Source organism: Columba livia, chromosome 5 (assembly GCF_036013475.1).
Source record: "Columba livia isolate bColLiv1 breed racing homer chromosome 5, bColLiv1.pat.W.v2, whole genome shotgun sequence".
Lineage (NCBI taxonomy): Eukaryota > Metazoa > Chordata > Aves > Columbiformes > Columbidae > Columba > Columba livia.
In genome coordinates, this window is record NC_088606.1 from 38,288,921 (window position 1) to 38,304,459 (window position 15,539).

At 37.1% G+C, this 15,539-nt stretch overlaps 1 protein-coding gene across 21 annotated transcripts in view; it reads left to right on the top strand.

Annotated features, from left to right (window-relative positions):
* The window catches only part of PCNX1 (pecanex 1), a 96,704-nt gene that overhangs the window by 68,455 nt on the left and 12,710 nt on the right, over positions 1-15,539 (top strand). For all 21 annotated transcript variants that reach the window (XR_010472982.1, XM_065064445.1, XM_065064444.1 and 18 more), the window contains 13 exons: positions 754-904; positions 2,208-2,349; positions 3,413-3,590; positions 3,980-4,088; positions 4,703-4,832; positions 5,905-5,963; positions 6,682-6,897; positions 7,318-7,571; positions 8,700-8,930; positions 10,282-10,382; positions 11,703-11,853; positions 13,540-13,770; positions 14,164-14,438. Coding sequence is in view for 20 of the 21 variants with exons in the window: in XM_065064445.1 (XP_064920517.1) it covers positions 754-904; positions 2,208-2,349; positions 3,413-3,590; positions 3,980-4,088; positions 4,703-4,832; positions 5,905-5,963; positions 6,682-6,897; positions 7,318-7,571; positions 8,700-8,930; positions 10,282-10,382; positions 11,703-11,853; positions 13,540-13,770; positions 14,164-14,438 (2,228 nt within the window). In the remaining variant the exon portion in view is untranslated. The remainder of the gene's footprint in view (positions 1-753; positions 905-2,207; positions 2,350-3,412; positions 3,591-3,979; positions 4,089-4,702; positions 4,833-5,904; positions 5,964-6,681; positions 6,898-7,317; positions 7,572-8,699; positions 8,931-10,281; positions 10,383-11,702; positions 11,854-13,539; positions 13,771-14,163; positions 14,439-15,539) is intronic.

The window sequence follows — 15,539 nt, forward strand, 5'->3', positions numbered from 1 at the left end:
TTAAGCAGGTGTACTAGTTTTTTCTAAGGAAAATATCTCTTCTATTGTATGGCTGGACTTCAGCATTCCTCCTCAATTGCTTTCTCCCACATTTGAGAAATTTGGCTATATGTTCTTCACCAGTTCTGTAGCTTAATAGGCTTAGGCTTCATGGAGTTTCTGAATCAAGAGCTTATAACAAGGTAATGGAATCTTAATTTTGCTGTACCCTGTCTAGAAATATAGAGAAAATGTTGACGTTTAGAAAGCGTTACTATAAAAGCCAGCCTTCGTACCATGTTAATATAGTACTATTTTATGACTTCGGTGAAGGAGTTCAGCCTTGGTGGAGACTTCTTATTCACCTTCTTCTCAGGAGACTAATGATTTGTTTTTCCTTATGCCTATACCTCCTTTTATCTGGCAGACAGAAATGTAAATTGGGTTTAGCTATGAAAGGATAATAGCTTTATAATTTGTAAGATGAAATGGATATGGGTCAAAAACAATGGACTATGAAGGAAGATCAGTGTACTATTTTTACCGTGAATGCTTTTCAACTTAGTGAAAATTTGTTAGAAGACAGTTTATTCTCTCACAGGCATTTCTTGTTTGATCTTAAAAGTTTGTAGTACAGCTTCTCATGAAGAACTGTTCCCAACTTACTAATTAATATAGGAGCACTTGCCTAGATGCTGGAAGAGGTATTACATTGTTAGTGTATGATTTCGTTTATGAAGCACAAACCTTAATTTTTCCAATTCTTCTTTTTAGCCTATTTTAAGTTATGTTCTCTATGCATTGGTGGGTACGGTAGGCTTTGTGACCCATTATGTTCTGCCTCAACTCCGAAAGCAACTTCCTTGGCATTGCTTTTCTCACCCGTTGCTGAAAACCAAGGAATACTATCAATTTGAAGTCCGAAGTAAGTATCATTCATAATGCTTTCTTGAACTTGTTATAGTTGCTGACCAACTTGTGTTACTTATTGATACTCTCTATTTTTTCTTTACTATTCTCATCAGTGGATTATGTAATGACATCTGGTATAGAAATATCTTAGTTTCTCAGTTTCTCATGCTTTGATTCAGTGACATTTTATGTATTGATTAACTCATGTTGACAATACATGACGTGCTAAAATCTCAGAGCAGTTCCATTAAAGCAGTCTTCAAAATCTTAAATTGCAAAATTTGGCCTAATTGCCTCAATATTTTTTTTATAAAGGTAGAGTATGTTTCACTAGATATTTCTTCAAGATAGTACGTCTTCAAATGTTCTGGAGGATTAGTTATGGTGAACACTGTCAGATATCACCTTGGTATGGGTTTGATTCTTAATGGTATTGTTGACATGTTTAACAATAGAAAGTAGCGCAAGTAGCCTGCTAATGGAAAAACACACTAAGGGACCGGTCTTGCTAGTTGATCTGCATAGACACACACTTGTACCTCGTGTTAAAGCTGTGTCAATGACTAGTTGTCCTTATGGTTTCTAGTGTAGAAAATGAACTTCATTTTTTTTCTAGGGCTTATCTGGGCATGTGCAGTCATTCATAGCAGCAAAGTGGGCTGGGCCATTTTCTGGCCTCTTCCAAGTATACCTTTAACCCTTTATGTATGCAGCAGTGTTTAATATAACTTTTGACATAGGCTCTTCCAGCCTATATTTGTACTGCCTTGTAAAATTCTCTCATTTTCATTTGCATCCTATTTGAAACATGGCAGTCCTGTAACATATTTTGCAATTATTGTAGAACTTCAAAGAAGTTCTAATGTCTCAGACATTTGTGTTGGCAGGTTACATATGCTCTTTTATAATGTGGAATCGTAAACCAGAAATCTTTTGTTTTGAATGTGGTTGCACATCCTTTTGCATGAGAGAAGATGTGTAATGTCAAACAGCTTCAGCAGTATCGGTCCTGAAATTGTTGAAGTGGCAAACCAGTTTGTTTCCTGCCATGTGCAGTGAGCAACAAGCTTGCGAACTGTTAAATTATAATATATTTTGTATAGATGTGTAACAGTGCAAAACTCTACTGGGTCTACCAACAGTAGCTTACAAGGAGCTTCTCTTTATTTCGGTTAGAGAAAACAATGAAAGCCCAGTGCGAGAAAACAGTTAATGTTTGGTTCAACAAATTACTTGTATCAAGAATCTTTATCCTGTTAGCTGAGTTTGATTTAACAGTGCAATCTGATATTTTTCTTTTTAATATACCTTGACAGATGCTGCACATGTTATGTGGTTTGAGAAACTTCACATTTGGCTCCTTTTTGTAGAGAAGAATGTTATCTATCCACTGATAGTCCTCAATGAGCTTAGTAGCAGCGCTAAGAATATTGCTAGTCCAAAGAAACTGGATACTGAGTAAGTAGAAAAGGCTGTCAAGTAATCTGAGCATGTCTGCTGTGGTGGGAAATTAAATGGTGAGTTCTGACCTCAATGGGAAGACAGTTAATGCTGTTGCCTTAAAACTAAGGCAAGGAATAAATATTTTCCTTTATTTCAAAGCTCTTACAGAACCGAGTCACCTTGCTGACTTCAACTGAATGGAGCATTACAATGTTAAATTAGGAAACCAGAGAAGATAAATCATTAAATTCATAGCATATGCTATAAAGATTGCATGTTGCAGAATTATCTGGTAGTGGGATATTAGAATTTCCTTGTTGATCTTCAGAGTCTATAATATGATTATCTGGACTGCAAGTTCAAGACAGTGATAGTATGTTCTGGTTTTGGGGTGGGGGAGGGTGTGTTTGGATTTTTTTTAGGTCTAAATTAGATCCCTGGATGTAGTATGTTCTTCCTTGGGGTTTATTACTCTTGTCACTGTAAGACCTTTGGGAGGAATATTGCCATTACATTACTTTAATGTTATTTTTATAACTGTTTGATCTGCCAGTTACTATCTCTAGAAATGATTAGTGCTGTAAGTTTATAATTAAGTTGCAATTCCCCCAATATCAGCTAGAGCAGTATAGTTATGCAGGAAATAACACAGTGCTCATTTAAAATATCCTCTTGCTAATTAATCTGGAGTACTTACAGCATTTTTGCATCTCAATATGCATAACCTAAGTTAAAGACGAGTTGTTTTTTTTTTTTTAAGAGTACAGGGATATTTCACCTCTAATTTTTATTATTTTTTTAGTGAAACTCGTACAAATAGTGCTAATCCTTGAACACTGATTGGCTTGAAAGTACTGATAAAAAGACTTGAGTAGTAACATTAAAAAAAAAAAAAATCTAAAGTTGTCTTTAAGGAAAAAAAAAAGCAAACCAACAAACCTGACTTGCCCATCCACCCCCAACTCCAAACCTTGAGTTTGTTGCTGTCATGCAATGCCAAACTATTCAATGTAGGTGGTTGTCTTTAAACCTCTTTCAGACAGAAGATAAGTAACTGTTTTGTGAATTTCTTATACAGGTTGGGTGCTTTAATGATCACAATAGCTGGCTTGAAGTTACTGCGTTCATCATTCAGTAGCCCGACGTGCCAGTATGTCACTGTTATTTTCACAGTGCTCTTCTTTACTTTTGATTACAAAAGTTTTACTGAGACCATGCTGCTAGATCTCTTCTTCATGTCCATACTCTTCAGCAAGGTAACTTTAACTCTCTATTTCTAGGTGCTTCAGGTCATCCAAAAGGGAAAGCAGGTAGTCCTACCTGATAGGTAATCTTCCAGATCATCAGTCTATCGGTCCTCTAAGATGGCCAAGACTTCTCCTTTCCAAAGCACTTATGTTTGCTTGAGAAAGCGTATGTAGCTTTCGAAACATCCCATGAGTTTCTGTCAGTAGAACAATGAAGTGCATATTATGCCACTTGCTTCATTATTACATCCTTTTGCAAGTCTCAACGCTTCTGGTAGAATTCAGTAAGAATTCTAGGGTAACCAGTAAATTCCTCGGGGTATTTCTGTACTGCAAAGCATGTTGATTCTCAGCCAAATCACTAATTTTTATCCTTTTTTTTCTTTTTTTTCCTATAGCTTTGGGAACTCTTTTATAAATTGAGATTTGTATATACCTACATTGCTCCCTGGCAGATCACGTGGGGATCTGCCTTCCATGCTTTCGCCCAGCCCTTTGCTGTGCCACGTATCCTTTGAAAATGCTAACTTTTTCCTGAAGTTGTGTATAACTTCCAAATGTTGCTTTATAATGGATTATGTATTATGGGCTAAATCTACTGAAAGAATAGGTTTGTCTAGCGAGTATTCATGAAAAACTGTGAATGCTTTCTGCTTTGCTACAATGCTATGAATTATACAGTAGCCAATAGAGTAGGAATAGAATTCTGATACAAAAACATGGAGCAGGAGTTATTTTGTTATGAAAATGTCACAGCTTTTCCTCTGACAGTCATTCCCTTTTTCAAGAGTTAACTAACTCTGAATTTAGTTCTTGAGTGTTGCATTTTAAGCTTCTGTAGACTGGTTTGAATGGAGTGAGTTATTAATAACATTTTCTGTAGAATTTTGAGAAAGAGAATGATCACTATGTCTATTGCCAAATTTTCACCTATTTTTGTTTTTAAAAACAAACTTAATCCCCTTATTGTTGGAGATGCTGTAAAGATACTTTGCTGCATAAAAATTCTTCGAGACCTTGTTTTGCTCCTAATTGGTGTTGCTGTATATTTCAGGTACCATCACAGAAGCTTGAAAAAACGTAGTTGTTGCTTTGCTTTCCTTAATTCTGTTATCTTACAGATTCTGCAATGTTGTTTGTCCAAGCAGCTGTGTCAGCTTTCTTCTCTACTCCACTGAACCCTTTTCTAGGAAGTGCAATATTTATCACTTCATATGCCAGGCCTGTCAAATTCTGGGAGAGAGACTACAAGTAAGTGAAATAAGACCTTTAAAGCTTACTTTTTTTTTTTTAATAATAATGTAACTATGGCTAAAGGTGTTAGTTTGGTTCTGTTGGTGCTATTTTTTTCCCAGGGAAAACTAGTCTATAGCAGTGGAAGTTTTCAATGACCTTGTTTCTGAAATGCTATAGCAGCTCTTTATTTTATTAGCAGCGTTTGCTTTAGCTTCTTAAGGAATTTCTACTTTGAGGTATGCTCCCCTGATATTTTTTAGCATAAAAATTATGGTATTGTAAAGGGCAATCTTAATCAGGAAGTGAATTTATATACAAAATGTTTTGGCAGAGGTAGTTCATAACTACAGTTGGCCTGTGTTCATTATTGCTCAATTCACAGCTAAAACTGACTAACCTCAGTATAAAAATCTTGAAATATATTTTGATCAAGGTGGGATCAGTAGTACAAGATTCTTCATGTCAGATGATACCTCCTTGTGTTTTATTTCACTGACGTTCACTATTGTGGATGGAGAATCAGACCAGTGAAATGTTAAATAAACAGCATAGGGTAAGATGAGTGGGTAGTTCTGGTATTCATGGAGAATTTTTCATTTCACTGCTTTATTGCCTTTTTTCCCCTTCTGACACTACAACAGTTTAAATACAATGTTCCGAATGTTATGTTAAAGATTGAAGGTTTTAACTTCAGCCAATGAAATAATAGCTTTCTGAAAATTGCCCTTTCAGTATAGTCTACTGGAACTTTAGCTGTGCCAATTTAATAATTAAGTTTATTTGTCACACCTAAGGCTTTATTTTCTTAGATAAATATACTATATACACTTATATCTAAAGCTAAATATTATTCTATGCCTACCTGCTGTGGAAGAACTGTATTAGGTATTGCATCATAATGGTATTATAGGCAGAAAATACTTTTACATGTGAGAAGTGCAGCATATTTGAATATAAAATGATTTTAAAGTAACTTTTAGAAACTGTCAGTGGAAATATTTTTGTGAAATTTTCATTCTTTTAGTAGTTTCTTCCCTTAGATTTCCTTATGGTAATACATTTTGTATTAAGTATACTTTATTTTCAGCACGAAGCGTGTGGATCATTCAAATACAAGACTTGCTTCACAGCTTGATCGAAATCCAGGTAGCTTTCCTAGTCTGATTTTGGTGGGTTTGGGCTTTTTTTTAGGTGGATATGTTTTTGATAGTGGTGGTTTTTTTCAAATTTAAATGGCTTTTACAGGACTTTTATAGGATTTGTGATCAGTTTGCCCTCTGATCTTCTCTAACCATGCCCAGCCTTCCTGTTCTGTCTACTGTTATTTTCTCCTGTCATCTTTCTTTTCCTTTATTCCTTAGATTTTCCTGTAAGTTTTTTTTGTTTCTCCCTTTGTGCATGTCTGCTTTACTTCATTTGTAACTGCAGTATGCATAAAGTTGTCTTGCTTTTTATTCTTCTTAAGTAATTAAAAAAAGCCAAATGTTATTTGATGGTATCTCAATGTCACAGTGGTGAGACCAGTATAGCTGTCATTACTGAGGTACTTCTGTGCTTATTTGCCTTTGCACTTTATGTGGAATAGGTTGATGTGAGATGCATGAGTGGAACTGAAAGAATAATTTGGAAAATGGAGGAGTGACTAAGAAGGGAAAAACTTGGTCAAAAATACTGAATGTCACTTAGTATTTGTTTGGAGTAGTTGTCCCTTAAAAAAAAAAATGTAGGGGGTGGGTGGAGAATGACCTTGAAACAATGTTGCTGTTAAGAAAAGTGTAAATTCAATGTGAAGTGATAATTGACATTCAAGCTCTATACTTTTTCTGCAGATTCAGAAAATAACCCAAACCCAATCTTTCTGCAGGTTCAGATGATAACAACCTGAATTCAATCTTCTATGAACATTTAACGCGTTCCCTTCAGCACAGCCTATGTGGAGACTTGTTGTTGGGTCGGTGGGGAAACTACAGTACTGGGGACTGCTTCATCCTAGCCTCTGACTACCTCAATGCACTAGTACACCTTATAGAGATAGGAAATGGCTTGGTCACCTTCCAGCTGAGGGGGCTTGAATTCAGAGGTGAGTATGTTACACAACCTTAACTGCCTGTACTAAAAAGTGGACTTCTGCTTTGTTAACTTATTTTCAGTTCTATCCTGTAAACTAATTGATGTGAAAATGGGCTGCAGGACCTCTTTCTGCCTCTATTGCTTGTGAGGAAAACTAGCTTGCTCTAATGGAGTTGATGCTAAGTCTCTCTTTCTATTTTAGTGCATCATGACCACCATGATTATTGTCTTAGACACCTAACTAAAATGTGATTCTAGAGCAATAAATTAAGCTATCTGAATCTTTTGTGTTTATTGGCAGATTGTTTCTGTAACACCAAGTGAACTTAGTTGGAGATGGACTGGATGCTAAACACTTTGAAACACAAGTCAACATAAAAGCAATCGTAAAGTGTTCAACTCTTTCTTCTTTTCTCAATTTTCTCCTAAGGAACTTATTGCCAGCAACGAGAAGTAGAGGCCATCACTGAAGGTGTAGAGGAAGATGAAGGTTTTTGTTGCTGTGAACCAGGCCACCTCCCTCACATGCTTTCCTTTAATGCTGCCTTTGGGCAGCGTTGGCTTGCTTGGGAAGTGCTTGTGACCAAGTATGTTCTGGAGGGTTATAGCATCACTGACAACAGTGCAGCTTCCATGCTTCAAGTCTTTGATCTCCGGAAAATTCTCACCACTTACTATGTGAAGGTGTGTCTCACATCAGTACAACCCTTGGTGGGAGGTTGGCTGGATTACATTTGGGAACTGCTTCGTGTCTTGAAATTCTAATGTATTTAATGAGTATCATAGAATGTGATGCACATTAATGTTTGAACACCTTCATCAAACATGGATAGAGTTTGCTGTACTGATGGTTACTTGATACTCTGGACCATGAGCAGGACAATGACCCTGTAGTCTGGAACAGAGAGAGGACACAAGCTAGCTGAAGCTGGAGTAGATACTTCAAAGCTGTTACCCAAATGTAATAACTGTGTTGTAAATTAAATGTTAAACAGTATGTTTCTCTTGGAGAAAGCCAAACTGCATCTGTCTTAAAAGCCTGTCCAAAACCATGCCCAGCTCTAAGATCCCTTCAGCTCTAAGATCCCTTCAGCTCTAAGATCCCTTCAGCTCTAAGATCCCTTCAGCTCTAAGATCCCTTCAGCTCTAAGATCCCTTCAGCTCTAAGATCCCTTCAGCTCTAAGATCCCTTCAGCTCTAAGATCCCTTCAGCTCTAAGATCCCTTCAGCTCTAAGATCCCTTCAGCTCTAAGATCCCTTCAGCTCTAAGATCCCTTCAGCTCTAAGATCCCTTCAGCTCTAAGATCCCTTCAGCTCTAAGATCCCTTCAGCTCTAAGATCCCTTCAGCTCTAAGATCCCTTCAGCTCTAAGATCCCTTCAGCTCTAAGATCCCTTCAGCTCTAAGATCCCTTCAGCTCTAAGATCCCTTCAGCTCTAAGATCCCTTCAGCTCTAAGATCCCTTCAGCTCTAAGATCCCTTCAGCTCTAAGATCCCTTCAGCTCTAAGATCCCTTCAGCTCTAAGATCCCTTTTTCTGCAAAATTGCAGTAAGTCCTGTCTCATCCTTTTTTCTGTTCCTTATTCTTTCAGCACATTCTTTGGAAGTCTTGACATTTTTTGTAAAATATGCCTCTATACAAACCTGTATTATGTTTTTTGTGCAAATTTGTTGCATCTGTGAGCTAATTAATTGCTACTGTGTATCAGTTTTGTTCATTACCAGGAAAATAATGCAAATTAGTTGAAACAATGGAGACTGCTGACTTTGTTGTTGCAATACTGACTCATATCTTTAACTACTACTGTTTCAGGGAATCATCTATTATGTCACAACATCCCCTAAGCTAGAGGAATGGTTAGCTAATGAGACGATGCAGGAAGGACTGCGGTTTTGCACAGACCGCAATTATGTTGATGTAGACCCAACATTTAACCCCAATATTGATGAGGATTATGACCACCGTTTAGCAGGGATCTCAAGAGAGAGTTTCTGTATGATATATTTGAACTGGATAGAATACTGCTGCTCTCGAAGAGAAAAGGTGAGTATGAATGTGTGAGGAAAGCCATTTGCTATTCTAGGGTAGTCTAATTTTTTCTCTTGTTCACTTGACTTACAGCAGGCTTAATATTGATTTTTTAATGAACATTTATAATTGAAATATTAATTTATAGTTCAGTGGTTTTGAACTGCCACTCTTGAGATGTGAATTGAAATAAGTACTGGAAAGTAGTGTATGATTTAACCTGTTTATTAATGAATTTCCATTTACCAGCTCGAATCAGTTGAATCTTAGGCATTTATCTACATGCAAAAGGGTATGTTTATAGAATTGATGTTTTTGTTTATATGTCAGTGCTTACAAATAAACTCTAATCTAAACAGAACTCCTAAAACCACTCCCTCAAACCCAAATACCTGTTGCCAGCTTATAAGACTGACTACTCCTTTCTTAGTGGTCATACTATACCATTCCTTTGGATCACTGGAATTATTGGCTTGTGGAAATGATCATCCCATATTCAACACTATTCTTCTTTGTAAATCATTCCACCTTTTAAATAGAAGCATTAGTATGTTTGTAGAGGAATGCTGTGACTTCTTACTGTATGTGGTCTAGTCAAAACGTGTTTCCTTTGAGAATAAACAGAAATTGATTGAGATTAAAGGGACAGGAATATAATTGGAATTTGTTTTTACTGAAGGATCTGAGTTTTAATTTGCAGATAAAAGGTTAAAAGCCCATTTTAACAGGTGTAATATTTTAAAGTGTTCTGCAATCAAATGACAAACAAGAGCTGAAGAAAATTGTTTCCCTCCAAGTCATAATCTTGTTATTTTGTGTAGGTGTTGAAAATCAGGTTTAATTACTTAAACAAATGATACTATTATCAAGGGCATTGTATACTCTCTACAGCTACTAGTGGCTTTGAGCTGAGGGTGAGTTCCCTCCAAATGAAGCTGTAGTCCAGGGAAGTTTTCAGTTGACACAGAATTATATATTCCTAACCAGTAAGTGAGAATCCATTTTATTCACAAAAAGTATTCGTGTCTTAACACCATAATTTTGCTAATCAACAGTTTGCATATGAGTTACACACTATTCATGAGGAATGTTGCGTGTATCTGTTCAGCATACAGTTTGTCTTATTTCAAATATAGTATTTGTCTGCCTTTACAAGTATTCTAAGAATTTGCAAGTTTTCTAAAAAATAATTTCTTTTCTAAGTTGGTGCAAGAGTAACTAGTATGGTTGCAACATATGTACACTTGAGATTATGTGCCTTTGTATGTATTTGGGGTTTCTTTTTTAATACCTTCTGGCAGGAAAGTTTTTCTGTGGTGATTTCTTTACTCTGTTTACCTCACTATTTTTCTTTTGTTATTACAAGCCACTGGATTCAAGTAAAGACTCACCCCTGGTGTCACTGTGTTACGGACTGTGTGTTCTGGGGCGGAGAGCATTGGGAACAGCTTCACACCATATGTCTAGGTAATAAAATATTGTTGTTGCAAGCTTTACTTCCTCAAAATCCCTCAGGGTTCCTAGGTTAGGTGTTAGATGAATACCTCTTTATAAAAACAAAACAGATGTTTGATGTTATCTTTCCTTAAACTGGACAGATCTGCTGTGTAATCTGTGTTTGTTATAACATACAGTGAAATGTAACCTAAGAAGAACAAAAGAGGGAGAATTTGAACTTGAGCATTTTGTTTTAGCAAACTAATGCAAGATGAGAATTCTGGTTGGTGGGTAAGGGTCAGTTATAACTGATTAAAAAACAAACAAACAAAAAACAAACAACCCCCCCCCCCCCCCCAAAAAAAACAAAAGAAACCAAACAGAAAACCAATAACAGGTTGCGTTCTAAAGGTAAACTCCATTTCCTGCTCCAAGTGTGTGCCCTATATGGAAATAGGGGGAAGAAGAGGATGGCTTCTTAAAATTAAGAACGTGCATGTCTTGATAGAAGTTCAGACAGTTATGAGAAGCTTCACAGTTCAGCTGGCTCTGTGGCAAGCAGTTGTGTTTTGTACAAATCTTCTTCAGCTCAACTCTGTCATTGTATGGCAACATCTTTTGTGCAGACTGACAGCCTCAACTTACTTTAGAAAGCCAATGTAAAATATAGTTGTATGTTTCAGGAAATCACAAAGTGATGGTTTAAAAGGGAAATAAGAAGAAGCATAATTGTATGTGGAAGCTATTGATCACCTGAGTGCCAACTGTAAAACCTGTTCTACTTTACTTTCAGGGAAACAGTTGACTCATTCTTCTTACTACCAGCCAATTGCCCCCTGAAGGTCTTGCAGATATGTAGCCATAAGAGTAATCAGAGCATATTTGATTTTTTCACTCTTAAGTTAGCTTAGTAAAAGAAAATTATGCCTTTAAGCATGAGGGAGTTGTCAAGATTTTTATTCTGTACTAAAGCATGCACAACTGAAGCTACGTATGCTCCTTAACTGGTCCATTGTGGTATTACATTCCCAGGAAAGTTTTCTCTTTAAAAATTTTCAGGTTAAAGTCAGGCATTCCCCATAGTGTTCCTGTTTACTTTAGTCCATGTAAGTAGTCTGTTGCACGTATGATTTATTCATGACTTGTTCAGTCCATGTAGACATTGTGTCCAAGGTTTGCTTACACACCCATCCTTACTCATGTTCTCTTCTCCCTGTCTTTAACTTCTCTGTATAGAGAGCAATCGTATTCCTTTCTGTACAACTAATTATTTTCTGCCCTTGCTAGTCATGATATATTTGTATTTCTATTAATATTTGGGCTGTGTTAATTTTTTTCCCCCCTTAACAGTAATCTGGAATCCTTCTTGTATGGCCTGCATGCCCTGTTTAAGGGTGACTTCCGTATATCTTCAATTAGAGATGAATGGATCTTTGCTGACATGGAATTGCTGAGGAAAGTAGTGGTTCCTGGAATACGGATGTCACTTAAGCTACATCAGGTGAGAGATTACAGAGGAAGATATGTCCAGTTCTTTTTATTTCTGTGCATTTGTTCTTTTAAAAATAAGCAGGTGGAAGGGGGTAGGGAAGAAGAGGAGAATAGAAGGGCATGTGATAGAGATGGACAACTGAAAATGAGGGAATATCTAATGTCTTGCCCTTTGTTTTATTATAGCTCATTTGGAAGGTGATAGAGAGGAAACGGGAATGCAGCTTATGCTCAGAACTTGAAAATTGCATCAAACATAGATCAGAGAACATGTCAAGCTGTGTTTCATATCCATCTAGAGATAATTCCTTTATGAACAGCCTCTGATATTTTCCCTTCCTCTTCCCCTCCCCACATACATTGGCTTAAAAGGTTATCATGCTATTCAAAGCTGCACAGCCCTCTCCTTCAAAGGGACTTGTTTTTCTTTTTCCTGTGAAGTATTGTAATAGCAGACACGTTAGCATTCACTGCTCATTGATCCCATTGATAAGGGTTCAGGTGAGAATGGGACAGTTGCTTTTCAGTGAGCTGAAACCGGGGTTGGTCTTTGTTCATGTTCACCTTCACTTCACTATAATCTCAAATTCTGTCCAGCATGTCTATTAACTGAGCTCAGTAAGTACAAGAAGGCACATACTGAGTGATAAGCACTCTGTGAAGGGGGAGAAAGTGGTGGCACTCTAGAAGAACGAATTACTTGAAAATTAAGTAGGTAGATCTTAGTTGCACTTTAATAACTAAAGTTTCTTTTTTGCCATCTTTGCCAAGTCGAGAAATCCCCAAAGCCAGCAGTGATTGAATCAACTCCTTCATGTAACACAAACTCCCTGAATTCAGCAGAATTCATATAAATGTTACAAGTACATGTAGCAAATTAGAATAATTACAAAATCATTGTTGAAACCAGCAGCAGTACCACTTGAACAATTCTGAAGTGTTCTCAGTATGTTTGGATTACCATGCAGAATAGGCTTGAATTAAGTCAGAGAATAAAAAGTGAGAAAAATACAAATCTCTCTAGCAATAGAAGGAGGGTTTTTTTTTCTAAGCATTATTGTATTAATCTCTAAAGGGTGATTTTATTCACTTGCAATACAATAGCATATTGAGGCTTCAGCCAGTGTTGGAAATTTAGCTGTTAACCACTGTCCTTTTTTAACTGGAAAGTAATATGACCTAATACCGAATTGAACTCAGAAATGTTGTGTTTGTTTGACTGATGTTATGTAAGTTTTGTGAAAGTATCTGATGCTGAAGTAGTCTGTCATCAAGTATTAACATGAACTTATTAATAGAAAATGCAGACAAACCTTGTTGGTTTTCTTCCTAGTGCTATTTTCATATAATACTGTCTCAGGGAGTAATCAGTGCTTTACTTAAGTGTGTTTGACAATTGGAGACTTGTGGATAAACAAAGAAGCTAAAACTAAAATGCTTCTGCAGGCTATGTAAATAGATATAAATCTAGTGTAAAATTCAACTGGAAAGTTACTTGAATTAATAGTAGGCAAGTCCTTCCAATCATTTTGGTTTTAAGTTAAAAAAGGAAGCAAACACAAGCAAACAGAACTAACCTGTTGGAAAAGAGCTTATCTTTAACAGTGTTTGAGTTGTGAAATGCTTGATATTTTTTTTTAATGTAGTTACATCTGAAATGTTAATCATATCTCACTAAACCTGTCCTTGAAAACAGGATCACTTCACTTCTCCAGATGAATATGATGATCCTTCTGTCCTTTATGAAGCCATAACAACCCATGAAGAGAATCTAGTTATAGCACATGAAGGGGACCCTGCTTGGCGGAGTGCAGTTCTTTCCAATTCTCCCTCCCTCCTTGCTCTGCGTCATGTGATGGATGATGGCACCAATGAATATAAAATAATTATGCTGAATAAGCGATATCTCAGTTTCAGGGTCATTAAGGTAAGATATGGGCATGTTCCACAGCATGACGGTATGTTGCTGTATATTTTAATAACTATACCAAACTGCTACTTCAATTCAAATAATTCCTTTTTTGTTACTGACCTGTCATTGGCAGGCCTGCTGCTTCTCCTATAGTAGAAGTACTAAGCAGAAAATCGGTTCCTGACTTAGATGAAAAATAAGATGGGTTTTATTCTCACTGTTGCAGCCCATGTCCATAGGCTCAGCCCGTGTCCATAGGCTCAGCCTTTTAAGGAAGTGAATATGAATGCTGGCAGTTCTGCAGTGCAATATTGCATGCATTTGGGAAGGCCTGGGTATAGTGAAGCAGTAGCCACACACTCTCATTGTTTCACTTTCTGACGCAGCCTTTCGACTTGACTTTTGCAGGTCAATAAGGAGTGTGTGCGTGGCCTGTGGGCAGGACAACAACAGGAGCTTGTCTTCCTGCGTAATCGTAATCCGGAAAGAGGAAGCATCCAAAATGCAAAACAAGCTCTGAGGAACATGATCAATTCCTCTTGTGACCAGCCCATTGGATACCCAATCTATGTCTCACCTTTGACTACTTCCTATTCAGACAGTCACGAGCAGCTTAAGGAGATCCTCGGGGGAGCTATCAGCTTAGGAAACATCAGAAACTTCATAGTGTCCACATGGCACAGGTGAGCTGAGGAAATGAGTTCTCATTAGTATGTGTTTGTGCTCTCGTATTCCGTTAATGAGTCTCATACATGCCCAACACAACATCGTTTATAATATTTAGTCACATAAAAATAAATAAGCCTTGACTTTTATTTCAGGCACATCGGTAGCATAAGGCAGCTGCTTTGGTACAGCATTAATCTTCAAGGCATGTAAGTAACATGCCACAAACTATGTAAATGAGAACTCAGAAAAAACAGGACAGTCTAGATGAAATAATTACAACTTTAGTTCTAATTTCAGGTCCTCAGTGTGTGTTTTGTGTTTGTTTTTTTTTTCAGTACCATCTCTTTTAGAGTCTATAACACTATCTGTACAGAATCAGGACTATTTAGTAGGGTTCCTGTTTGGCAAATATTTAGCATACGAGTGCTGATATTAATGTTGTTAGGGTATGCTCATACACAGTAACACAAGCTTTAGCTGTTGTTCAGAATTTCATGAGTGCTTATAAATACCTCATATGTCAGAACCAGAACAATTAACTGGAGTGATAATAATATAATCTTCCTTTCACATGACCCCTCAGTAATCCAGTACAAGCTCTTGCTGTGGTTTGTAGGCCATGAAAACTTCCACTGCACTTCTGGCCCCTTATGACTGTGGCTCCAAAAGCAACAGTGGCAGCTGTGTGTGGCATTCAGAAATGCGTGTCCCAGTTCTTACCAGTTCCAGGAGCTGGTGCCGTAGTTGGAACAGACCTGTAGCTGATTCTGCTGGTCATATTTACACTTAGGTGTCTGCAGCACATCAAAATTGAACGTGCTGCTTCACCTCAGAATATACCCTTCTTCCTACAGTCTGTGGTGTTTGTCTTCTCTTGCCATCTGCTTGTTCAACATGTGGACAGAATAACAGGTGAAAGTAATGACACAGAGCAGTATTTGGATCCAAGCTGTGTGTGCTTCAGGGTTCCCAGGGGCAATTAAAACTGAAAAGGAGTGCTTAGTGTATTTGAGTATGACAGAAAGAGAGGAATAATAAAGTAGGAATTGAAGAGAGGATAAGTGTGCTGTGTATTTTTGTGTTCCTCTGAAGTTTATTAATGCAAACAATGTGGT